This window comes from Passer domesticus, chromosome 1, assembly GCF_036417665.1.
Source record: "Passer domesticus isolate bPasDom1 chromosome 1, bPasDom1.hap1, whole genome shotgun sequence".
Lineage (NCBI taxonomy): Eukaryota > Metazoa > Chordata > Aves > Passeriformes > Passeridae > Passer > Passer domesticus.
Genome location: NC_087474.1, coordinates 5,774,755 through 5,800,456, shown reverse-complemented (window position 1 = coordinate 5,800,456; position 25,702 = coordinate 5,774,755). Strand labels below are relative to the sequence as shown.

The 25,702-nt window shown below is 40.6% G+C and overlaps 1 protein-coding gene across 6 annotated transcripts in view; it reads right to left on the bottom strand.

Annotated features, from left to right (window-relative positions):
• The window catches only part of GALNT11 (polypeptide N-acetylgalactosaminyltransferase 11), a 43,217-nt gene that overhangs the window by 12,516 nt on the left and 4,999 nt on the right, over positions 1-25,702 (bottom strand). For 4 of the 6 annotated variants that reach the window (XR_010367691.1, XM_064431232.1, XM_064431305.1 and 1 more), the window contains exons 2-8: positions 14,801-15,133; positions 10,949-11,072; positions 9,434-9,600; positions 5,165-5,290; positions 3,634-3,883; positions 1,993-2,110; positions 251-403 (exon numbers count right to left, since the gene is read on the bottom strand). Coding sequence is in view for 5 of the 6 variants with exons in the window: in XM_064431232.1 (XP_064287302.1) it covers positions 251-403; positions 1,993-2,110; positions 3,634-3,883; positions 5,165-5,290; positions 9,434-9,600; positions 10,949-11,072; positions 14,801-15,095 (1,233 nt within the window). In the remaining variant the exon portion in view is untranslated. Of the gene's footprint in view, positions 1-250; positions 404-1,992; positions 2,111-3,633; positions 3,884-5,164; positions 5,291-9,433; positions 9,601-10,948; positions 11,073-14,800; positions 15,134-23,207; positions 23,387-23,776; positions 23,919-25,702 lie in introns of those variants that run through there. The other 2 variants (XM_064431463.1, XM_064431388.1) reach the window with 2 other exon arrangements.

Here is a 25,702-nt window from a genome sequence, read left to right as displayed (position 1 = left end):
ACTAAAAAGGCATAAACTCAACCTCCTGCAGGCAGAAAAGTAACAAGGAGGAGACTTGAGCACTCAAAAGCCAAATGACAACTCTACAGAATTTAGGAACTCATATCAGAACTAACATCAGGAGTTCAGGCTACAGAAGGAAAACCTCATCAGAGACATAACAGCTCCCTCTACGACAGGGTTCTCTGACAAACAAACCAGTCAACAACCATTCAATAACTTGATTTCATAACCTAGAGCTGCCTCTTACCTTGTATTCATCCATCCACACGTGTGCCAGCCTCAGGGAGTTATGAGCCATGGTGTCCTGTCCCCCAGGGGAGCCATAGGGACGCCTCTTACGGAAAATGTGTCCCACCCTGGAGCAGGGGATGATCAGAAGTCTGCCACCACACATCCAGATCTGTCCATAAAAAACCAGAACACATTCAGGTTGCTCACTCACTGTTCAGACTGCTCACTGACTTCTCCCCTTCTTCAAGGTATACCTTATACATTATACAGGATTAGGTGCCAGCAATGTTGGCCTTCATGTCATGTTTTCTGACAAATTAGATTTCTAGATCTCCATGCTACACAAGATAATTTTTTCTCATATGACCACACTTTCCACAAAACACACCATGGCTTTCAAGAGACAAACAGAAAATTTTGCTGTTTTGCTCTAACAACCTAGCAGAAAAGACTGGGATTTTTGGGCTAGGACTCATCCTGCAGATTAAGTTACCTAAATTTATTTATCTGCATGAAAATTGTCCACAATTCTGTGACAGATAACAAAGACCAGCCTTTGTCATCAAGGGAACTAAGTATGGAAACTTATTGGACAGAGCTGCTTGCTTCTGCTAAGATAGGGGAACTCAGAAACACTGTTCCCATTCAGATGCTACAGTTAGGAGTCTTTATCTCTGGCACCAGGGATCTACACTTTATTTACACTCTACTTCCATTTATTTTTTTAATTGCTTTTTTAACTTCATCTACCAGCACTGGCCCTTTGGTGGACTAATATGTTCTCCAGGCCCATAAAATCATCCCACATTAGCAGTTCATAATCAAGACACTTTTAAAACTCTTTCTAGAGAAGATAAAGACTCAACTTCTTTCCAACTCTCCCCCAGAGAGACAGGGACTTCCAGAAGCTCTAAATCCTCTGAATGTGTTCCAATATTTCAAAGCCCTTTTTACTGAAACTGTGTATTACAAGATAACAACAATAATCTCTTCACACTCCACACACTTCTATTCAGATACCTAATAATTACATTTATACTGAAAATTGAAAGATTTTATTTATTCAGTACACACTCCTTTAAAGTCACTCAAATGTATGAAATTCCAGCTCTTATTTTTGAACACTAATGTTGAGTTTTCTAACTGACAGATTCTCTAAAGTTTTGGTGGTTTTGTGTCTGGTTTTAGGTTTGTTTGGTTTTTTTTATGCTAACTTCACCTTTTAATCCCCTTTTAATATCTGTCATGATAGCCTATCATTTTCAGGCAGACTCTTGTCAAACCTGCTGATGAATGCCCTTTACAAAAATAAAGAGATAAGCACAACATTAAGCACAGTAAGTTTTTTTCTTTCAGTGGAGTGACAGGGAAGAGGAGAGAAAACACAGGAAGCCCAATGCAGCTCCATTTTCAGATCTTCTGATTATGATTTTCTCATTACTTTTCCAACCAAGACAACTCCTCTCCATGACTCTCAATTTAGTTCCAGAAAACTTTACAATTCCAGGTCCTCAAAAAGGAGGCTGAACTGTCCAAGGAAATATACTAAGATGTCATATACTTAAGTCTCAGCAATATTGCTGTGAGCCACACATCTCTAATTGTGAAATTCATCAGACATTGCTCATAAACTAATTTCAAAAACGTGCATAATTCTTCTTTTCCTATGCTTCTTTACAGCTATTATGAAAAGCTCCACCACCAACCCAAGAAAAAGCCACAAACACTCAACTACAGAGCTGCAAATTCTCTGCTTACCCGAAAAGATATTTCCAGGTTTTCTCCTCCCCAGATGTCCATGCCGCTGTCGTACTGCCCAAGCTCATTGAAGTACTCGCGGTCCATGGCAAACAGCCCTCCAGCCATGGTGGGTGACCTGAAAAGGTGCATGGAAGGAGGTTCATTTTCTTTCAGACAGAGGAAAAAACCCCACACAGTAATTTTTGCTGAATCTGTTGGTCCCAAATTCCACATTTATAAACTGAAATAACACAACTTAAATCCTTCAGTCACTTACATGAATTCTAGTCTCAAAACATTTGCAAAAGCAGATCTGTAAGTGATATTTGTGATGTTCCATTGTTCCAATAGCAACAGCTAACCTTCAGCCACTGACCAAATTAAATGTGAGAATAGCTCTTAACAGAATAAGGATTTCAACACTCAGTGCTGAGTCCCCACCCAAATTTTTTCAGTCCGTCCTTTCCTTCCAGTTTCAGAAACTGCCACAGTGACACTTTTCAAACCAGACAGTCAAAGTATTAAATAATCTAATAGTTTTCCTGGCTTCTCAGACAAACTCTTGGGATGGGGAGATATGGGAAGGCCAACTGCAGAGCTGTCAGATGACAGCAGAGAACCTGTGATGGAACTGTTTGTGGCAGCAGAAATGCTCTTCATTTACAGTCCAAGAAAAGAGAATGAGAGAGAAATGAAAACACACCTAATTTCTGATTCACTTGGAAAATCTTATCCACAAGGAGTTATTTTGTAAAAATGGGGAAGCTCCTCTACCTGACAAACCTGAATTCTGTACTGAGATTGATATTTGCAACTAGATAAAGCACAGTGACCTTCCTGCCTTTGCTGTAGCAGCTCTGGTTCTTTTCATGAAGGGATTCACTTGGAACAGCTCTATTCTTGTGTCTGAACCACACATGTCTGTTCCTAATAAAAGATGTCTGCTGACACCATTTTACATCAGCTACATGTCCACTAGGACTAGATATTGCCAGTTCTGTACAGCTCACACAGCCATCAATGGTTAAAAGATAAGGAAGGTGACTTTCAAGTCCCAGTGTTGAGCTTTACTGAGACTTTTGTTTCAAAACAACTCTCAAAAGACCACAAAACCAAATTCCTATTACCATAAACAGATTTTCCCAATCTACCCCAAAATAATCCCAATCTATCCCAAAGTAATTCTTCAGCACTTCATCACAGAAATAATATAGTTCATATTAGTGGGATATGCAGGCTACTCCTGGAACAAAGGCAGTGTCAGAATTATCATTAAACCAAGCACATCAACAGACTGGAAACAAACATCAATGCATAGCTCAAAAGTGAAATTATTGGATAAATTTAATACAGACTACCATAAGCTCCCTCAGAATTTTGTCTTCAGCAAAAGCAGCTATTGTATAAGCATTTTCTAGAAGTGTGCTTTCCTGACCTAATAAACAGATATATCTAATTCATGATTAAATGCAAGAAGTAAGGTGTAATAGTTTTGGTTATATTCCCTATTTCTAAGTGAGATAAACAAATCAGATATTTGACAGGTTAGGCACCTGCTCCTAAACCTGCACAGCCAGAGAACATTCCCTACGGCCTAGGGGTGATCAGGAGCACTTGCTGTGTCACACAGAGCTGCTCACCACGCAGGAGGAGCCTTACTTGATTGGAGCAGTGGCTCCCTCGGGTCCTTCCAGCTCTGCCAGGGGAACGAGGTCCCATTTGAAGTGCAGGCCCCAGTTAAAGCCGCCCCGCACCACGGGGGAGGAGCTGTAGGTGAGGGTGTCGGCGCTGATGATGTCGATGACGGGGCACACCACAGTCCTGTGATCCTCCCTGATGGGGGTCAGCAGAGGCTGCAACCACATCTCGTTCACCTCACAGTGACTGTCCAGGAACACCAGCACCTTCCCTGCAGAGCACACAAAGATCCATGCGGCCACAGAACACAAACATGCAATTCACTAAAAACACACTGCATCAGACAAAGCAACACTTGGCAATTTACACGGAGATCACCTGCCACAGTCAGTAAGAACAGTTTGATCTGTGACACACCCTCATGCTCAGCTGGTCTAAAAAGGCACCAGCATCTTTATGATACAACATAAAATTTATATAACACTAGAATAATGTAGGAGACATGGGAAACAGGTCTAAAGAAAACAACTTTGGAGCATACAAACATAACAAGACACCCCACAGTCAGTATTTGACTGGGCATGGGGATGGAACTCCTGCAGTTCAGAAGAGAAATAAAATTACTTAAAATTGCACTAACGGAAATGCATTTTAGCACAGCTTGGAAAATGCAAGCACAATCTTCTCTCTGGATTATACCATTACAATGGTAATGAGTAAACACCAATTAAGAGACTTATCTGCCACTCAAAATTATTTAAAAAAATAACACACTTTCTCAGATGCCAGAGAATTTAACTGAAAGCACATTCTAGTAAAGGCTGCTTATGAATCACCAAATATTGGTTTTCCTAATTAACACTCACTGCAACAGAAGAGCTTATACAGAAGAACATTATAATTAGATCTGAGCATTAACAACTAAATTAGTGTACCTTAAAAGGGAGCAGATTTTATTTTAGAGCAAAAGTTCACACATAAAACATGCAAAAAATATTCTGCAACTACAGTATCTTGACCACATGGAGATGCTCCTGAGACAAAATTCTTTCAGGGCAAAAACTCTACATTGTCTCATTAACACTGCAGTTATTGTTTGAGATATTAGTGTAGGGGAAGATTTGGGATGGTGATAACTTGTGTTCATAACTTTCAATAAAATGAGGTACTTTTTTAGAGCACAATACTGGTTTTGTTTCACAATTTCACTTACCCACTCTAAAAAGGTACCTCATTTTATTGAAAGCAAATGTCTCCAGGAAAAAAAAAAGAATCAACAGCTGAGACACCCAAAGTGTCTCAAGGTTTAAAAACTATTCAGATTTGGATCCAGATTTCAGTTATCATTTGAGACAGTGGAGGGGAAGAAAGATTTGGGATAATGCTAAATTGTAGAGCTTAGAGTGTGGCATGACATGCAGAGCCCCTTCAGGAGGCTGAAGTAACCACAGGTCAAACATCCAGCATCTGAAAAGCTGCACTACAAAAACAGAAGTCACCCAACCAACCAATTGTCAAAGCACGCAAGGAAAAGAGAGAAAAGCAAGTGTACCTGTGGCATGAGAGGCTCCAATCATCCTTCCTCGGATCAAGCCTTCCCTCTTCTCATTTCTTACCAATTTTGTGGTTTTAGGAAGCTGGGTTTTAACATATTCACTCAAGTCTTTTTTCAAGTCAGCTGAAAAAAAGAAAACACAAGTTCAACAACAGGAAAGACATTCTGAAAGCTCTGTTTAAAGTCTCAAGATGTTTAACTCAAAAATGGCCAAAATCTTGATGAAAACATTACCCTGACACAGCAGAGCTTCAAACTAAGAGTATTTTAAGGACAGTCATTCCCCATCCTATACTTCCCCTCCAATACCTTTGATACATTATTCAAGTTAACTGGAACTACTAGACTCAAAAAAAATTGCTGTTAAAAGAAACACATTTCCAAATTCTTCTCATGGTGACTGGCATTTGCAACAGATGCAACAATAAACATTTCATGCAGGCAAATTATTTAAATTACTACATTCCACACAGGAAAACAAATGCTGACAGCTTTCAAAAGAGGCAGGAAGACACCTTATATTATCAGTGCCTGTTTAACAGAACAACAGATACCAAGTACAACTCACAGCTGGCTGCTTTTCTAAAACCAAAAAGGATCAAAGATTCTGCTGGCAAGCCTGTGCTTTTGAAGGAGTGCAGAGTTCACTGGAGTCTATGGGCACTACTGTAACTTAGCTGACATCAATGGCAATTTTAAGAGTAACAACAGTTCTTTCAGCCAAGGTCAGTGGTTTCTAACATTAAAGCAGAACTACTGAAGAGAAGATGGACACAAAGACTGAAGTAAGGGAAAAGCATAAGTTAATAAGCTTATGGAGAAATAAAGAGGAATATAAAACGAGAAAGAAAAGCAAAAACCCAGCTGAGATTTCCTAGAGAACCTTGGTGTAGAGAGGCAGACAGACTTTTGTCACAGGATATGAAATGGAATATATGTGGAAGTCAGAGCTGTAACATTAAGGAGGAACAAGAACTTTCAGGCAGGAGGTTCCCAGATGCCATTCTAAATGTCAAGATCTCAGCTTTTGCACTGAAAGGAAACATGGTGGATCAGAAGTGAGAAGGTAACACACAAAGTATGATGCTGGAGTATACTTTAAGACAAAGGAAACTCTGGGGAGATGCAGACAGAATTCATTTGGGTCACAGGAATTCTCTCTCCTGGTCTGGAATAATGACATCATATGCCAGAGACAATAAGGAAGATGTTTTCAGAGAAAATCTCCTAGAAAATTGATTATTTAATCGCTGAAGTATCTCCAAATGAGATACCCAAACAAGCAGGGCAGATTTGCAAACCTAAAATAAAGTTTGAATCATTCTTCACCTGATTCATTGTAGCAAGAGAAGAGCAGTGTACACCTGCAGAAACAATGGGACAGCACAAAGCAGAAAAATCTCAGTTACCAACTCTTACAGCAGATGAGGCAAATAAAAAAGCAAGGAGTTTCACATCTGCAAACTTCTGAAAAGAACAGGAAGGAAAAAAAAAAAAGGAGAAGATGTCACCAGGAACTAAACCAGGTCCACAACATTGGCTTGAGCAGCAGAATGGAAGGGAAGGGCCAGTAGAGCTTTGACCCATACAAACAGGCATTCTGCAACTGTGCCCATGTCACAGATCATTCTTACCAGGCAGGTTTGTCTCAGACACATTTTGGGATTTTTGCTGTTGATGGGTTTTTGTGTGTCACCTCCATGTCCAATGGGAACACTGACTACTTCTGATACAATCCAAAAAATTGCTTCAATCCAGCCTGAGAAATTTTCCTCCAAAGAGAGATTTGCTCCCTTTTATCCAGTCTTCAAAAATTACTTTAGAAATTACCTTCTTCCATATCCATGCAACAAAGGCAAAATGGGCCCTAGGATGGGAGTCTGGAGTGTTATTATCTTAAACTATTTTAAAGTACTGAGCTGCAGACAATTGGCTCCTTTTCTGTTCCTCAATCTCTCCTTCTACACAAAAGAATGCCTCCAGGAACAGCCTTCAAAACACATCCTCAGGCTTTTCCACAACAGTTAAGGCTAAATCAGGGAGAAAGAGGTTATACCAGAAAAAGAAATCCTGCCTTTCAGGGAATGGAGAAAAATGCAGCAGTGGGTTCAGCTGGGCTATGGCAATGCCTGCTTGGCTAGTAAAATTGTTGATGGTTGAGTCTAAGAAGATTCTGAGGCAAAACTGGGTGCAAAGGCCCAAGGTTTGCACAACACTGATGTGTACCACAGCTCTCATGTTTGCAGGTGAAGAACTAGAGAAAATTTCATCTAGAACTCCACTTCAGAAAGCAGGCAATGGAAGGAAAATGAATCTTTAATTTAAAAACAAAACAAAGGAGCATAAAGATCAAGCAATCTGCCTGAGTTCATGATATCCATTGCACAGCCAAAGTTATCTGTTTCCTCAGTTCCCAAACCATCCTCAGTCCCCACCTTTCTTCTGCTGTAAGAATCCATTCACTACAATTAAGCAGCAGCAAAAACATAGGATCATTAGAATCAAGGGCAGTAATTCTGTGTAAACAATACCTCCCCTCCTGCCTTTGGCTTCAGAACAAGTTCATTTGAAGCCAGAAAGACAAAAATAGCTACTTGAATGCTTTGAACTTAATTTGGTTCAAATTCACTAGTTGCTTTAATTTAACAACAGACCAGAAGAGTGATGGTATTACTGCCTCAGCACAGGCATCAATCAAATGCATCCTTGCATTCCAAAGACTGGGTTTTGAAATAAGGCAAGCTCTGAATACAAAACAAATTGCACAAGACACTTTATAGCAAGGCATATGCTCCCAAAACAAAACAAGCTTTTAATTACTACACATTCTTATCAGCAAGGAACAGTGTTTGGTCTTTGTTCTCTCTTGTATCTCGACATTTGATCTGATCTCAGAGAAATCAACTTCCAGCAAACAAGAGAATGCCATTCTACACCAGACATATCTAATCAGTCTCTTAGAGCAAGTGAGACCTTAAACCAGAAACCAAACAATGAGACCACGGGAGCTATAATTATATATATTAAATAAAAATACAATCTAAAAATATCTAAAATGCAAAAAGAACTTGAACAAAGGTGAGCAGGGAACCTGCACAGTCATGCTGGCAAGAACTGCTATGCTAGCACATTCCTCAACAGGCATTTGGCTTTTGAAGAGCCAAAATGAAAGGCTTTTTGAGGGCCATGCTTGAATTACATGCCTGTCTTTGCCTTGTCTGTCAATCGAGAGAAAAAGCAGCAATCCTTCAACAGGAGCAAAGCAACTCTGCAGAACCTACCCCTGCAGGGCCCCTCCAAGCCTGCAGGAGCAGAGGCTGCTCCCAGGGCCAGGACAGCCGCTCCCGGCGTGGCCACAAGAGGCTGTTGGAGAGCCACGCAGAGCCTGGCCCCAGCTCAGTACAAAACACAGCTCTGTTCCCATCGTGCCACAGCAACCCACCGGCCAGGCTGCAGCCGGGAGTGCCTCCAGCTCCTTTCTGATGCATTCACAGCGAGTCGTGGCCTCTCTGTCACCTGCTCTGAGCAGCCCAAGCCAGGAACTCCTAAGAAAATCCAAACTATGAACAACTGCTTCATGACCCCCACTCATCAGTGTGTGCAAGAGGTGAGATAAGAGTGGAGCACCTCCCCTGTGAAGGCAGGGGAAAACTGGGGTTGTTCAGCCTGGAGAACAGAAGTTTGTGTGGAGACCTCATTGCAGCCTTCCTGTATCTGAAGGAACCCTACAGGGAAGCTAGAGAGGGACTCACCAGGAGCTGTAGTGACAGGATATGGAGCAATGAGTAGAAATTGAAAGAGGGAAAATTAAGGTTAGATATTAAGAAGAATATAAGGGTTGTGAGGGTTGTGAGACACTGAAACAGGTTGCCCAGGGAAGCTGTGGATGCCCCATCCCTGGAAGCATTCAAGGCCAGGTTGAACAGGGCCTTGAGCAACATGGGCTAGTGGGAAGTGTCCCTGTCCATCACAGCAGGAATTGGGACTAGATGATCTTTAAGGCCCCTTACAGCCCCTTAACACAGTCTGACTCTATGATTATTAGCTTCAAAACCTGATTATGAATGTTAAAGCCTGTATGATACAAAGCTCATCAGTAAAATAGCACCAGGGGCAAAGAGGATGTCACCTGGGGCACCTCTGGACACCACACATTTCCACTGGCTGGCACTCTGCTGACGGGCTGCAGTACAAACAATTTATTTTGACCAGTCAATAAAGCCCAGGAAGGCCCAGGAGAGTAACACTCCTGAAAGAGTCTCTCACCCAGCTCGCTGTTGTCATCCACCAGAATGATTTCGTGCAGGAGGCGGGCGGGCGTGCGGTCCAGCACGCTGTGCACCGTGCGCAGCAGGGCCGACAGCGCCTCGTTGTAGAAGCAAATCACAACGCTGGCAGAGGGCAGGTCAGCAGGGTAGGACTTCTCTCTGCATCTGCAAACAGAGTCTTTGTCACTATTTACAGAGGGGTTTCCATGGAGCTGGGTCACTGCTGAAACTTCCTAAATAACAAGCAAACGTTAAATGTGTAGGAGGAACCCCTAACGTGAACATAATGAGCCCAGACGTGTAACAGCTATAGGAGGGCTCAGCAGAGTAAATTATTTTCCACATAGCACAGACTCATAGTTAATACTGCTGCTTGTTAGGAAACAGAGGATGCCGTGCACTGAGGTGGGAATAAGAACCAGAGATCCTCAAGACAGAGAACAGAAGACAGTGAGGGCTTGTTTCAGCTGTCAAAACACAGTCTTGTACCCTCAGGTAGCTCAGACAGTTCAAATATGACATGAGGCCCACAAAAATACCTCAGCTTTATTGGCCAGCTGCTGGAGACAGTTGGATATCCCAGAAAACCTCCAGAGGGGCTAAATACCTATTTACACAACCAACACTGGGATTCAGAGGGCAGATTAAGACACTTAAGTCTAGTCACTGCTGTCAGTGCAGTCTAAATAGTGTTCAGCTCACCCTAAGGCTGTCAAGTGTGTTTTGTCAGCTGAAGAGCTCTGCATGCTTCATTAACTCCACTGACTGGATCTCTGCTAATTATAATAAAAGCAGAGACAACTGACTAACAAGCAGTTATCTAAGCATCTTAATCTGCAAGATGAATCCCACTCAAAGCAAAAGATCATTCTTTCTTATTTTCAAAGCTTGTCCTTACTTCTAAAAGGGCCAACTATCACAAATTAATGCCATATGAAGGTGCCAGGCACAGCGGGATCCAATAAAAATAAGAAATTACAAATGAAAACCCAGAAGTATAGAAGAAAAGTTTTCATTTACTTAGAATGAGCTCAGTTCTGGGAAAAACAATCGGCAAGTACAATTCATTACATTCACCCACACCAGAGAAAGCAGTAGAAAAATTTATGCAAGTTTATTTATTTTTCAGTGTTTGGAGATTTTTTTTGTTGTTACAGAGGTGAGTTGTTCCCCCGCTATATGCACCAGGTAGATTGTAGAAAAATATCTATTCTTTAATAGAAAATATTTAAAGCACAACCTATCACATACCTTTAGCAGGTGACAAAAAAACATTTACACATCTCCAGAAATAATATTCAGTCAAAAAAGACAGAAAAGACCAATGAATAGAAACCCTAACTTCACGCACTCCTGTTAAATAGCTGAAAAATCTGCCTTCAGCAACACATGGGGATGGAACAGTGTATGACAGAAATACCAAAATACCAAAAATATTACATACTGCATCAGGTGTAACAAGTCATTGAGCACATGAAAATCTACCATGTTCTCTCCAAAAATCAGCACCTACTTTGCATCTCTTGTATCAGGCACCTCCCTGTGGTATCCCAGTCGATTGCTGATAAGCATATTGAAAGCATGTTTCTGATAGCCCAAGTCTCTCACTTCCTGATCCTCTTCATTAAAAATCATTCCTGCAAAAGAAACATGCCAAGATCAGTTAAAAGGCTCAAAAACATCATTTGAAAGAAATCAAGGATTGAAACATATGCTTTAACCTCTTCTAAAATCCATTATGCTCTTAAAAATCCCTCTGGTTTTGCAAAGTGTGTATTTGTGCAACTATTTCTGTTTCCTCTCACAAACAGGCAGCACTTAGGAGCCCTTGCAGCTGTAACAAAATTAAATCCTTCTCCAAAGACTGCTGGCTCCATTGTGTTTATTGCCTCCCTTCACTCATATGGCCTCTAATGCTTAGCACCACCTAAATCCAACATCAAACAAGCAACAGAGGATAGACTTTGGCATACAATGAATCAGCATCTATCCCTACAGGTGACAGGTGTGTAATGGGATTTTTGAGTGAGGAAATACATTTTAAATGGTAGAAAAATCCTCACAATAGCAGCTCCCATTTCATGCAGTTCTGAAGTCCCTGGTAACACAAATAGCTATGCAAGAACTGTAAACTTTTGTTTATCTCACCTGGGACTTTGATAGCAAGTAAAACACCAGCAGAGCTGCTGGTTTTTGATTTTTTTAGCAGAACTGACAACTGTGACTAAGCATGGCAGAAGTAACTGTTGGTATTAGGAAATGCACTGCTATAAGGCAAGATGAAATTTTCAATGCCATCCTGCCTGCCTTGACTCAGTGGCTTCTCTGACTGAGCCATGCACTCACCAGTGTGAACAGAACCAAAACACTGTGCCACTTCACACAACTCCATGAGGGAGGCAGCTGGTGCCTGCCACCACCTGTGCCTCTAGCACTTCTGCAACAATTCAGGGAGCAGAGGGATTATTTTTTATTGTCTCTATTCAGCTGGCAGCACAGAATGAGATGCCTGTCACCTCTTCAGTTATTATCAAACCACACAGGCAATTTTACTGAAATTTCAGTACAAGAAGTGAGCAAGGATCATGTAAGTTATCTCCTTTCACCCTGCCCATCATCTCCATATCATTCAAAATCTGCAGAAAACAGTTAATAAGAGGGTTCCTTATTCACATGATACCATGCTTCCAGGAAAATATGCTTCATACGTTCACAGACCAATTCAGATTGAAAGGGACACCTGGTCTATTCTTCTTCCCAAAAGCAGGTCCAGCTAAATCAGAAGCAGTGCAGTTAAGTTTTGAAAGCCTTCAATATCCACAAAGATGGAGATTCTACAACTTCTTGTTTCCCTGTTCAGGCATTTAACCACCATCACACTGAAATGTTTTTCCCCTTCCATAACTGAAATGCCTTTGCTCCAACTTCTTATTATAATCCCATGCACTCTGGAAGGAGTCTGCCTCCATCTTCCCTGCAGCCTCCTCTTCAGCTGCTGCTGACAGCAATAAAATCTCACCCCTCAGCCTTCTCTCTGAGGCAGAATAAACTCAATCCTCTCAGCCTGTCTCCATACCTCATGTTCTCCAGTTTTCACCAGCTATGCAAAAGCCAGCCGAGCTCAAGCCTGGAGAAAATTAATTGAGTTAAACACAAAAGAGAAGTAATTTTAAAAGTTTGAAATGGAAAAAAGTTTCAAAACCAGTAATCCATCTGGGCCTTCGGAGCACAGCTGTGTGCCAATGACAAAGTCTACCTACAGGTACCAGGTGATCTTCAGGAGGGAATTCCATCCACATTCCCACCATTTATATTTACCACCCTGTGGGTTTTAGTCTCGAGGTCAGCAATGGCACTGCAGCTGCTCTGCCAAACAGCTCCAGAGTAAATGCCCTGACATTTGAGCAGGACCAAGTGGGAAGTGCTGGGTAGGGATATCTGTGAGATAAATGGGACACACCCACACAGCGTCCTGGGACTGCTGTGCTGCTCAGGGGGGAGTGCTCCCACTGTGCATGAGCTGCACTGAGGGGGTAGGAATGAGCTCTGGTTACAGTGGCAGTGTCACTCCCCCAGCCCCAGCAGCCTAAAGGGGTCAGTCACTCCCCTAATGAACCACATCACTCCCAAAGAAATGTCTCCAGCTGGTCACTTCAGGCACCCAGCTCCATTATTCTGACATAATCAGTGACACCTTAAAATGTGGTCACCTTAAAATGTTTTGTTCATACCAAGCACAAACTTAAAACATATCTCAAATGTTTCATTCTACAATCCATCCATAGCCAACCACTAACTACAATTTTCTGATCTTTGAATATATTCAAGGAGTGCTAATATTTTTAAAAACTTCTCATGAAGAACAGTATCCAATGCATGCAAAAGACCTAAATTATTTCAGTTCAAACAGCAGAGAGAAGCCCTTGGAAAACAAGGGGCTTGCAATCAAAACCTCATTTTAGGCTTTACTTCAGCAGTGTTATGTGGCTCTCACAGATTAACAAAAAAAACAAAAGACAGACTGACCTACCAGATGACAGTTTGATTTTGACTATCATGCACCACATTTCTTTTCACTTTATTTTTTTATTTTGTGTTTATCACTGTTCCACCCTACACAGACTTCAAGAAACCCTTTCCTACAACACCTCATCTTGAAAGCTGTCTCCTGATGATTCCTGTAGAATTTATCCTGGCACTGTAACTCCCCTTGGCTTTCACCAACCAAACCAGTCACTTGGTTTGAAGATCAAAGAACTTCTCAGTTAAAAAGCTCCATTTCTTTCCTGGCCCAGACTGAATAGTTGGAAAGAAATGGCCACCTCTGGACTGGCCTTCACCCCACTTGGCACTCAGGCTTTTTGCAGTGAACTGAAAAACACTTGTGATGCCACAGGGCAACATGAACTGCCATTTTTGTAACATTCACACAGGTCTAATGACCAACTCAGAAAGTGAAGTTTGGTAAAGTTCTATAAACTCACAAAGCTCATGATTCACCGTTTGTCCACAGGGGACTTCACTGAGATCTGAGCATTAATCCCTGGCTATGAAGGTTCATTTCTGTAGCTCTATTTCCCAAAGGCTCTATTTCCCAAAGCAGCAGCAGAAGCCAATACCCCAACACTTTGCCACAACACTTCTGCCTCCAGACTCAACCCAAGATTTAAGCCAGTACACAACGTGCCTGTTTGCATGTCAGAACCCAGCAGTGAATATGCTGTAAGCACTAGAATACACAAAGCATTTTATTCTGGAACACAAAATGAAACCACCTAATTGATGAAACATGCTCCAGTGAAACATACAGACCTTTGCTGGTACAAAGTAAGCAGGATTTGGCTCTAACCACTGTCATCTCAACATTGCATTGTAAGTTTGTCCCACATGCATTTCTTGTAGATTAAGTTATACTCCAAGCATATTCTCCCAATCAACAGGTACTCTTCATTGTTCATTGATACCATGTTATTTTTAATTACTGCATATAAGTACAGTTTCTCTGTAGCTAATTAAGCCTTATGTATTTGAGCCCAATTAAAACAGGAGTAAGATATGAAACAAGCACACACTGAACCTTCCAAAAGCAAGATTAAGTTCATCAAGGGCAGACGCTGCTGTAACCCAGTCTTCATCAACACTTACACAGCATAGATGTAAATGTTAGTGTATTTTGGATTAAGCACTGTAGAATAAATTTCAAGTAATTCCTAATGAAGAGAGCCACGAGTACCACCTGCATTTTAACAAACAAAATTTCCTTCATTACACACTTTCCCCTGAGATAGTAAAACAACAGGAGAAATGAAATTTTTTTTTTTTTTACAGAATACTAAGTTTGTCACCAACACTAAAAACCACTTACCCATTTCAGGAGAAAATTCTATCTCCCCCTTAACTGGGTCCTGGATATGATTTCCAAAAGAGTTTCCTATCTTATTCTCTTTCTGTTGCAATTCAGGTATATGAACTGGCCCCCGTGTAAAACGGGGATAGAATTTTTTTGGAAATGGCCTCTGAGGTTCCAGCCCCTTGATGGGCACATTCTTGAAGGACTGGTTCTCTTCACTGAAGTTGAAATAAACAAAGAGCAGAAGTGTCCAGGTCACGGATGTGAAGAGGCACCCATAGCAGAAGTAGCGAAGTGTGACACTTCCCATTGTAGACTCAGCATCCTTGAGGGCCCATTCTCAATTACCTGGAAAAGAGTGAAAACACACATTTTGAGAGTGCTGCCTGTTACCTTACACATTCAATATGTTACTCCTCCATTAAATGATTTTTAGAGCTTAAACTTTAGGCACAGACCTTAAGAAGTAAATCCCTTTTCATTGTCCCATTCAAAAAGTAAACATGACCAGTGTTCACATTTAATGTGGATACCAGTGCTTTAAAATATGGAGCAAACAGTCACTAAGAGCCCAGTGACACACCACAATTAAAGGTAAAAATGATTAATTCTCCTCACAATAGTTATATAATTATCTCTGTTCTACAACAGTATACTTCTAGTACTCCTGCCTTGAATTAAACATATAACTATATAATTAAATATATCTACACAGGGAATTGATTCTTCACGGATTGTTTTGGCTGGAAAGGACATCTGGAGGTCACCCTGTCCAACCCCCTTGCTCAATCAGGGCCACTCTGAGCCAGTTGCCCAAAAGTAAGTCCATGTGTATCCATTTCCACAGCTCAGATCCTATGCTAAAGCATAGAATGAGACACCACAAAGTCAAAAAAGCTACATGGTTCAGTTCTTCTTGTTCCAAATTTAAGAACAGCCCTCATGAATGTCCCAGGAGTTCCAGAAAACATGGGATGCAATTGAACAACACACAGCACCAAGACAGTCACATTCACAGATAATCTTCTCCACAGAAAGAGGACAGATGGGACAGGAAAAGCTCTGAGGCAATTTACTGGATTCCTCCAGGCCTCTGCAGACTCCAGAAATCTTTCATAGTCCCTGAAGGAGATGCCCATCTAGAGCTGGAAGGAAGCAACTCAGACTAGAGTTTTACTTTGGAAATCCGTAAGACAATTTCCCCCAAAGCTATACTGCACAAACAAAACTGTGAAGTAAAGCAGAAGAAGCTGGTGAAAAGATTTTACTTAGGAGCGAGGAGAACTGGGTAAACTTTCTGGAGTTCCCCAAATCTAAAAAATGTTGAACACCCTTCCCCCACCCTGCAAAAGAAACTCAACAAAACCAACCAAACCCAACAAAATAAAACCCCCAAGCAACACACAAAAAACCCCACAAGCCTTAACTACACAGATCAGTTCCTCAAACTGAGGGGGGAAATGCTGACTCAAAGAATTTGATTTCTTTCATTACTACATAACCAAAACAAAGTCTTTCCACAGTAACAAAAAGTGAGGAAATAAAGTAATCACCTTTTAACTAGCAAAACTTTTACTTTAAGAAAACAAATATTGGGGTAGGAGTCAATCATTTATGCTGATACATTTTTCAAAAAGTCAAAAGCTACCAGAGGTTTTCAGGTCAGTCTGGCAAAGAAGAAACCAGAACATTTATGAGTACAAACAAATTATTCCTTCTCAATATGGGAAACTCTTAAACAAAGGTAGAAGCTGTTAATGATCCCAAAGAACATTATAGACACCATTTGCTTTGGCAATGTAATTCTGAGTCTTTAGTGACTTGGACCCAAAAAGAATATATGTCAAAATTCAAGCTTACATTTCCCAGACTGCAGCAGGTCATCATCTCCCAAGAATAAAATATCCACAGACTAAAGCAAAAACCAAAACCCACCCTCCTCAAAAATAATTTACCCATTGTTCTTACCATGTCAAACTCCCTCACTTCTGCAAGGCAACAATCTATGGAGCAATTGAGCCCAAGGAGCTTAAGAAGGTCTTAGAGAGGGTTTAAATCTCAGGCTGACCCTGTGCATACAGATGAACTGCACTCTCTGTGAAACAGGCTCTCTCTCTAACACTGCCACACAGAAATCTCACTGCTTAACTGCAAGGCCATTAAATTAGGGAGGCAGAAATGATTGAAGAAATTGCTCATTTTTGCGAGCAGAATAGGTTTCCCAGTTAGAGAAGTACAGATGACCCATCCCCAGTGCCTCATGCCCTGTGCTAACACGACCACACCAAGGTGAACCTTGGCTCAGAACAAGCATGTGAGGCTGCAGAGGAGCAGGAGCAGACAAACAGTTATATCCTCTCATTATAATAATTCTTCCTGCTCAGCAGTCTGCAGACAATTAATGCTTCTCCATAAAAGAGGATCTGGGTGCTTGCCAGGTTCTTTTTGCATGGCCACCAGAAGGTCATCTGCAGAAAGATTTGTCCAAGCCTAACATACTGCTCCTCAAAAACTGCTAGAGGTGTTTTTCCATTCTCTGTGGTAACACAGATGGACAATCCTAACATGCACTGACACTTTGGAACAGAACTGTCCTAGTAAGATAAAAATTACTACAACAGAGAAGGAACCTCCTCATTTCAGAGTTGTTTAAGGATACAAGCACTGCAGCTTGCACAGAAGAAACAAACAAAATCTATTCTATCTCTGGTAACAGTCAGAAGACAGGCACACAGAGCAGAACTCCTCATGGATTAAATATTTCCATGGCTCCTTGCATCTCTTTCATAGCTCAGAGCTACACCTGCTGCTCTGGCACTTCCAGCCATGACAAGGTTAAAGTTTGCTGTGACTGACATCAGGCACACTCAGATTAAAGAGGAAGGGATAAATTAATAACCACCAGAGTGAGGACGCTGCTGTACATCCCTTCCATCTCTAACCAGAATAAAAACTCATGCTTGGCTACTGCTACAAAAGGAACAAATACAAACCAAAGCTAAATAACCAAGTATTACTTCCACTGGATCTGCTTCATCTTCTTCTCCTCTCCTTCACCATTCTGGCATTTTGTAAAATGATGAAGATGTTGAAATGCTGCATTTAAATCAAATGACAGAATCTCCATAATTCTCAGCCTGTGCCTGTTCAGTACCTTGCTATTCAACCAAGACATTTGGTAATTTATTTGGCAGGAAAATACAGACTCACTATGTAGACCATTCTGAAGGCAGAACAGAAAAAAAAGTTAACCCTGTGTATGAAAAGCACATTGAGGCTTATTAGTTTACTTTATTCACCAACACAAATGTATTTACACAAACACTGTCCTTTGGACTTCAACCACTTCCACCACTTAAGCAGACAGAGTCATGATCCATGTCAGAGCTGCACACTCCAGTTTTAGACAGTTTTAAATTGACAGATGTGCTTTAGGCCAGAGGAGGTTTCCAAGTCTTCAGCAATCTCAGTCCTGCTTGGGATCTGCCCTGAGGAACCAAGAGAACCTTTCCAGCCCTGCACTTCCATGCACACAAAGCACAATCACACAAGTGTATCTCTGCCCCTCCTCAACATACCAAGAAACAAGAATCCCTCCACTCATTTCAGTGTGCAACAAAAAATAACCACTTTGATAAGTGCAGAGGGAGAAGAAGAGGAGACTGCAGCTGGGCACAAGGACACAGGAGGAAACATTCAGTTCATAGAGCCTGACATTCAACCCTTGATTCTTACCTCAGCCACCTCCCTATCATGAACTCCTTCCATGCAGACACAGTGAATAAAAGTCTTACTCTGTCCAATTCCTTTCCTCTCCAGTGCTGTGAAGTCTTCTAGGAAATACATTTTGCCAATTTACCCAACAACTGTCTCAGCCTATGGTCATAATATCTTGATGAGTGTCTTAAATCCATCCTCTCCCAGCTGGTTTCTCCAAGCAGGATTTTGAAACTTAAAGTCAAATGTTTCTTTATTTCTTCGTCACTTTTCCCCCCCCACGTTAAATAGAGAAAACCTGCTCCTGAAAACAGGCAATGCAAAGGACATGCCTTTCAAATCCAAAGGATCTTTCTCAGTCCTGATACATGCTGCATGAAAAAAACAGATTATCTGTATTTTTAACTCAACTGCCTAAAGCTCTGTTAATGCAAGCACAGCTGGCAGGTTTGAACAGTTAGATAGAAACAACTGAAATTTTAAAAAAGCAGAACTGCATAATTCAGATAACCAACGGGTTCATGAGAATAATTTTCACTTATGCAATACTGTAACAATGAGTCCACTCACCAATAAATTGCTATTTGGACAGTACAGTTAAAACCCTTTTCTATTTATTTATTCAAGTTCAAACAAAAATACTAAATGCCACAAAAGAATAATCCATTATTTAAACATAACAAGAATTGTTTCACAATGCAGTTCCTTACAAATTTTCCTGGAAAGAAACTGGACTCGAGGGTCTATCATGCATCTCCCCTTCATTTCTGAAAAGCAGTACAGCTGCCAAAAGTAAAAAAAAAAACACACCTCAACAATTCTTCTTTCCAAAAACCCAAGCAGTAAAGAACATCCAGAATAAACAGAAGGCACTTCCTTTCCCTTGGCAAGATAGAAGCTTCCAGAGCAAGTAATAAATGGTAACACCTTTTATAATGGTAATACCTTATGTATTTCACAGGCATTCATTCCCATGCCCAAGAGATGCATGGAGTTCATGGCTGTTCACTCTGGTGTGCTCAGGAATCCAGAGACACTTCAACATGACAAACACAAATCATCCAAGGTGGCAGTATCTCCTACATCAGGAAATTACAATCCAGATTGGGAGGCAAGAGAGGAAAAAATATATCTTAGAAGCTGTCTCCATCAGCTCTGAAGAGACCAAGACTGAAAGGAACAGTATTCTGAGAATTTCTAACCAAATATTCAGCCTTTCAGTGTCTCTCTTGTTGCTCTATTTTGAGTGTCATATATCTACTGCATGGCAGTTTTCCTTTGGCAAAGCCTTGGAACTGAGTTTGCAGACCCACATACCAGAAATGCCAGGAGTAAAATACTGCTCTCCAATTTCCACAAATTCCAGTACATAATTCTCAGTTCCTTGCACAAGTAGTAAATAATTGATTTTTTTTTTAAGAGAACTATAAAGGTTAAATATTAGTAACTCAGTAAAAGTCACTTAAATTCAATCAATCACAAAGCTGAAAAACACTCCAGGAGCCCACCTGCCTGACCTGAGCTGCAGTGCTCACTGTGCAATAGGCTTTTCATGTCACAGCAGCTCCTTTTAGCAGCCTTACACCACCACCATGACATTCATTTCACACATCAAGCCCAGGAACATTTACATTCATTTAACAACTGGCCCAACAAGGACACAACTGTGTTCCCCCCACAGCCCAGGAGGGTTTGTTGTTAGTAACCTGCACAGCTCTCAGTAACACTGGCCCAATGTGCTGGGCTTGGATATTTTTAAAGGAAGCAAAAAATGTCAACCACAATCCACAATATTTTGGCTTCAAGAGCAATATTTGCTGCAGACTCTATGACCTGCCACTGCCTAAGTACTGACATCTGCCTGGATTAATGTCAACAGTTTAGTAAACACACCGTATGAGTAGGTATTTCATAACTGTGCCAGAACTCGTGTTTGTCCGAGGTCAAACAGAGGATCAGACTAACCTCAGGATTTTTGAAATAGGAGTAAAAATTATTTGAGAAAACCTTTAAGTATGCTTGTAGTTTTTCCAAGAACAGCTTTTCTTTAATTTTAAAAAAAAAAACACAACACAAAAAACCCCCAAAAAAACTAGGGAAAGACAGATACTGAACTCATACTACTCGGGTCCCCTGCAAGACTACCTGTGTATTTTGGAACTACATTGAGGCAAGGAACAGATGTGTATAATCTTCATTTCTAAGGAGCATTCTACCAAAAAAACAAACAAAAAAAATCACTGAACTACTTTATCTTTCTACAGGGTACTAGGATATTTTTCTGCATGACTTTCTATAGATGCTTATAATTTTTACTTATTCTTTGAGGAGAGCAGAACACAAGACTATAAACCAACACTACTCATGAATGCAGCTTTGCTCATTTAATAGCCTGAACCTTTCCTACATTTCTTGGCCTCCAAGATGTTACAGCTACCCATGAACTGGCTTTCCAATTTACTGATTGAATCACTATCAAACAACAGCATTAACAGTGCAATGAACAGAGGCCAGATCAGGAAGGAGTAGTACTGCAGTAAGACACACTCATCACACAGAGATGCATTCACACACCTTCTGCGCTTGCAAAAGAATTATTTTTGCAGGCAACCTTTCCATTAGAATCTCTCTAATCAGGGAAAGTCACAGTTAATAGACCAGCAAGATGAGAAAGGGACACCTCAGGCAGCTTTTGCTTCAGATCCAACACACATCACTAGGAGCAACATTCACTGAATATACAGCCAGAGCAAAAGTAACAGACACTTCCAAATATAAACGTTTCATGTGCTCCAGAATCTAAGCACCAAGCCAATTTAACTCCTTCTTTAAAAACCTTCCTACAGGACTGATATATCACTAAATTGGATCTACCTACCAGTTTGTTTTTAATTAAAAACCACCATTAATTTTTGACCTTACAGAGGGACGGGTGATTGCACTTTATGAATTAAGTGGCTTTTTTTGACAGAATGCAGGCAGGTAACCACTCATGTAAAGACAGGTTGGGCCTACAGGAACCTAAATCATTCAGAAGGGACAAATGCCAAGTCCTGCACCTGGGACAGACAAACTCTGTGGCTGCTGGCACAGCCTGAGGAACAGCTCTGCAGACAAGGACCAGCCAAGAGCACAGCTCTGCAGCAAGGAGAGCTCAGGGCTGGACCCACAGGAGCAGTGGCAGCTGACCCAGGGGTGCAATTCCACAGCTCCTGAGACCACAGGCAGAGGACAGCACCAGGGAGGGATTTGCCAGTACAAGACAGACATCAGGAAACTGGAGGGAAAAGGCCACTGGGATGGTCACAGGCTGGAACACTCCTGTGAGCACTGAGGATGCTGGGCTCCTTCAGCCTGCAGAAGAGACAGTTTTGGGATGAGAACTAAAATAACAGCCTCTTGCTACCAAGAAAACAGATTCAGGCTATTTAGTGAGGTGCAAGGTAGGAGAAAGAACTAAAAAAGACTAATGTTAAATCATGTTAATGTTCAGTAACACCAACACTCATTCACAGAAATATCCTGTGGACCACAGGCTGTCCTCTTGCATAAGACCACTGTTCCCATTCATTTTAATGAGATGACACATTAAGATCTATTTTTAATTAGCCTATGCAAGTCCCTTCTAAATTCAACTTTCAAAGCTTTGAGAGCCAACAGTTTAGTCATTTCAGCACAGATATACAAATCCATGTCATACCACCTAAAATAAATCCTCCTGGAATGAATACAAAATCTTGAGCAACACTTTACAGATAATCTTAAAATACCAATAATATTCTTTTTTTATCTTCATATTTTAAAGATAAAGAAAGGCACATAGGTTAGTTGCATGAATTGTTGAAGATCTGTGAAATTATACTCCAAGTATATAAAGTCTGAAAAGCTTTAAGTGTTTTAGGACAAATGTAAAAATTCATCTTGTTAAGTCTTTATGTTCTCAGCCCTCACTATTTTCCCAGTATCAAATGACTCACTCATATACTGACTTGTATTTCAGTTTTTGGGCTTTAACCAGAGATGTCTAAATATTTCATAGTATCATTTTCAAATCTGTGAAATATATATCAAAATGCCTCCTCTAGGAACATAAATTTGCTTATCAAGGAATTTCTCAACTCCAGTAAAAAAGCTGTACTTAGCAGGCTGCCATTCCAGAGTGTATGCAAACACTTTGGCTTTTTTATAATAAAAATGTGAAATTCCTCATTTATCCACTCACACTAAAAAAAAAAAGCACCCTTAAAGAAATGTTCAAGTATCTTCTGCAGTAACATCTTCCACTTCTTTGTCAACAATAGAACTTATTGGGTTTTTTCCCTAATTGATAAAGGATTCCTTTCTCCCCACATATTACTCCACCCCATGAAGTGAGAGTATCGCACGAGGTCTCTAACTTAAGGACACAATTTTAATGGAAAGAACAGTTACAACTTTTGGAAAGAGAAACTCTTTTAAGTCAGGATCTCACGTTAACAAACAGCTGAAAATGCCAGGTTTAGTTACAACATTGCATCAAGAACAGTAACATAATAGTGCAACCTGATTAGAGAAAACAACTATTGGATTAGAAATACAAGCTTACCAAAGTCCTAGCTCACAATTCTGGGTAAATAAGTGCTATACAGCACACAGTTTCATGCTCATTCCCCTCAAAGAAAGCTTTTTATTTCCCAAAGCACAGTTATAAGAAAGAAATTCTTACCTATCCCCCTGACAAACGCTCAGGCTGCTGGGCTGGATGTTCCTTTAAGCCATCTGGCTCACAAATACATGTCATGCCATTCCCGGAGTCCTAAAAATACCTTCAGCCTTTCTTGTTGCTGACAAATACTTTCTTCTAATTCAACCAGCAAGATTTTATTTTCATCAAGAAAACCAGCTCTGAAAGAAGCCACAATGTCTCCAAAGAAAGCTGCAATGCATTTTGTAATACAGTCCCTTCCTTCTTCACAGAGCTTAGAAAACAGCAAGGTTAAACACCCCACAAGTTGTTCCTCATTGCATCTCTCTCACATTACAGATCCATGCATCTAAATATTAGTTTAACAACCCTTCAGCACAATATACAAATGCAGCATGTAAGAGAGCTTACAAGGTCAACTACACAAAAATAAGCTGCTTAATACCTTTTCTAAATGTTTAAATCTGCTTAGCTGTTCCTCACATTTTATGTCCGCAAAGCTCACCGAAATAACAACAAAAATGCAGATTCATGCAAAATAATTAGATTATGACACTTCTACAGGAGCAGCTGAACTGTAAAACCCTCACCTTTTTCCAGAAGAGTCGGCACTAAAGCAGAGCAAGGTTACACAGGGAGAGCACATTGACTGCAGCAGCGGCGGTGTCTTCATTCCCAGGGAACAATGAACCGCTGAGCCAGAAACTTAACACTTTGCTGCTTGCCAGTCCTGACTGGGAGTGGGAAACAAGCACAGGCCACTCTGGATGGGTCTGAGGACACCAACGCTGCATTCACTGCCCCAAAATCATCGATGTATTTTTTTCTCTTTGTAATTATTTTTCACATCGCTTTTATTATGTTTTTTTTCAGCTGATGCATGATCCATATATCAACCCAGGGATTTGGCAATACACACATGGTCACTTTCCTGCCACTCACATAATCAATCACTAACATTCTTCCTCATCACTAGACCACAGTAATGCTAGAGAAAATGATCATTAAGTTGTATAAAAATTCCTTTAGTTCTCATTTTCCAAATCCCTAGGAACTTCATAAGACTCCCACATTTCAACAGAAATTTTCTAGGTATGTTTTCTGTTCATTTTCAGAAATTTTCATCAAATGTGCTTTGGGCTTTTTTTCCAGTCTTTTATTAGGAAAGTGAAAACACATTTTCTAATTCTTAAAAAAAAAAAAAAAGCCAAAAAAAATTCAGGCCTCGTTTGTGCAAAAAAAAAAACAAAACCACTAACCTGACAGCAAATCTGTCAACAAAACAGACCTCACTGAAGGACTTTTGAGTGGGACAGTGGTACAAAGTGGGGCTGACCAGTCAGTTTTAAACCTGTGACTGCTCTCATGGAAACTGCACTTGGCACAGGTTCTGCAGGAGCTCCCAGAAGACATCAACCATCCACTGGCGCAGAACTCAGACTGGTATCAACAGCTGGATGCAAAAAATACACAAAAGACATCTGCCAACCCACACTGGAAACTTCCAAAGACTCCACCTGAACATGTACAAAATGCAAAATGGCTGCAATTATGTTACTATTTGTTCTAGAGTTGCAAACTGCCTTAATGAGAATGGTTACATGCACCTTATGCTGCAGCCTCAGATCACAGAATTCCCAGACTTCTGTGCCTACTCCCCACAAATCATACAAGACAATTTCATTTCTCTTTCTGCATGGTTTTCAATAGGCAGAAATTCACATAAAAATATTTGGCTCAGACCAGAATTAAACATCTTTATGGAGCCTGAGTAACTGATATAAGCAAAAGGATTTATTTTTGCAAAAAACCCAAATGACAAAACCCAAACACAAACAAACAAAAATATAAACAATAGATGAAATGTAGCCCCAGAATTAGCCATGAGGTTAAAACAAGTTACAGTTTAAATCCCTAGATCACCTCTAATAGGAGAATATTTAACTCATGCTAAACTGCTCAGTTAACCCTGTTACATTTCTCCATGCTGTTAAGGATAGCACTTAGTGATTCCCTCAATATACCAGATCCTGTGTTTTTTCATGTGAATGGCCATTGTTAAAAAAAAGTAGAAGTGAAAAAATACTAAAAGCATGAGTTGAACTTAATATCCATCTGCATTTCTCTTGTCCAGAAACAAACATTTGGAGTTTTTCACTCCAAGCTTTAGCAGAGTCCACAGTATCCATGTCATCTGGAACTTTCATTTTTCCCCAGTAAGAAAAGCTGAGATAAACCAAGACCCTGCAATCTTCTTGCTCTGGATTCATTTTCTCGTCTGAAGTTTAAAGTATATTCTGCACACAGAATATGCTTTGTTTCTCTCTATGTCTCTAGATAAATAAAAGACAGGAATCCTAAGGATATAAACCTACTTTGTGTTCTCTCTTCAACTCACTGAGTGCACCAGGACAGGTACCAAACCAAGGCAAGAAATGCTCTGGTTGAAGTGTTTGTTCTGCTGCAGATTTTGATGAGATTTTCAGCAACTCAATGTCTCAGCTCTCTCCTCATGC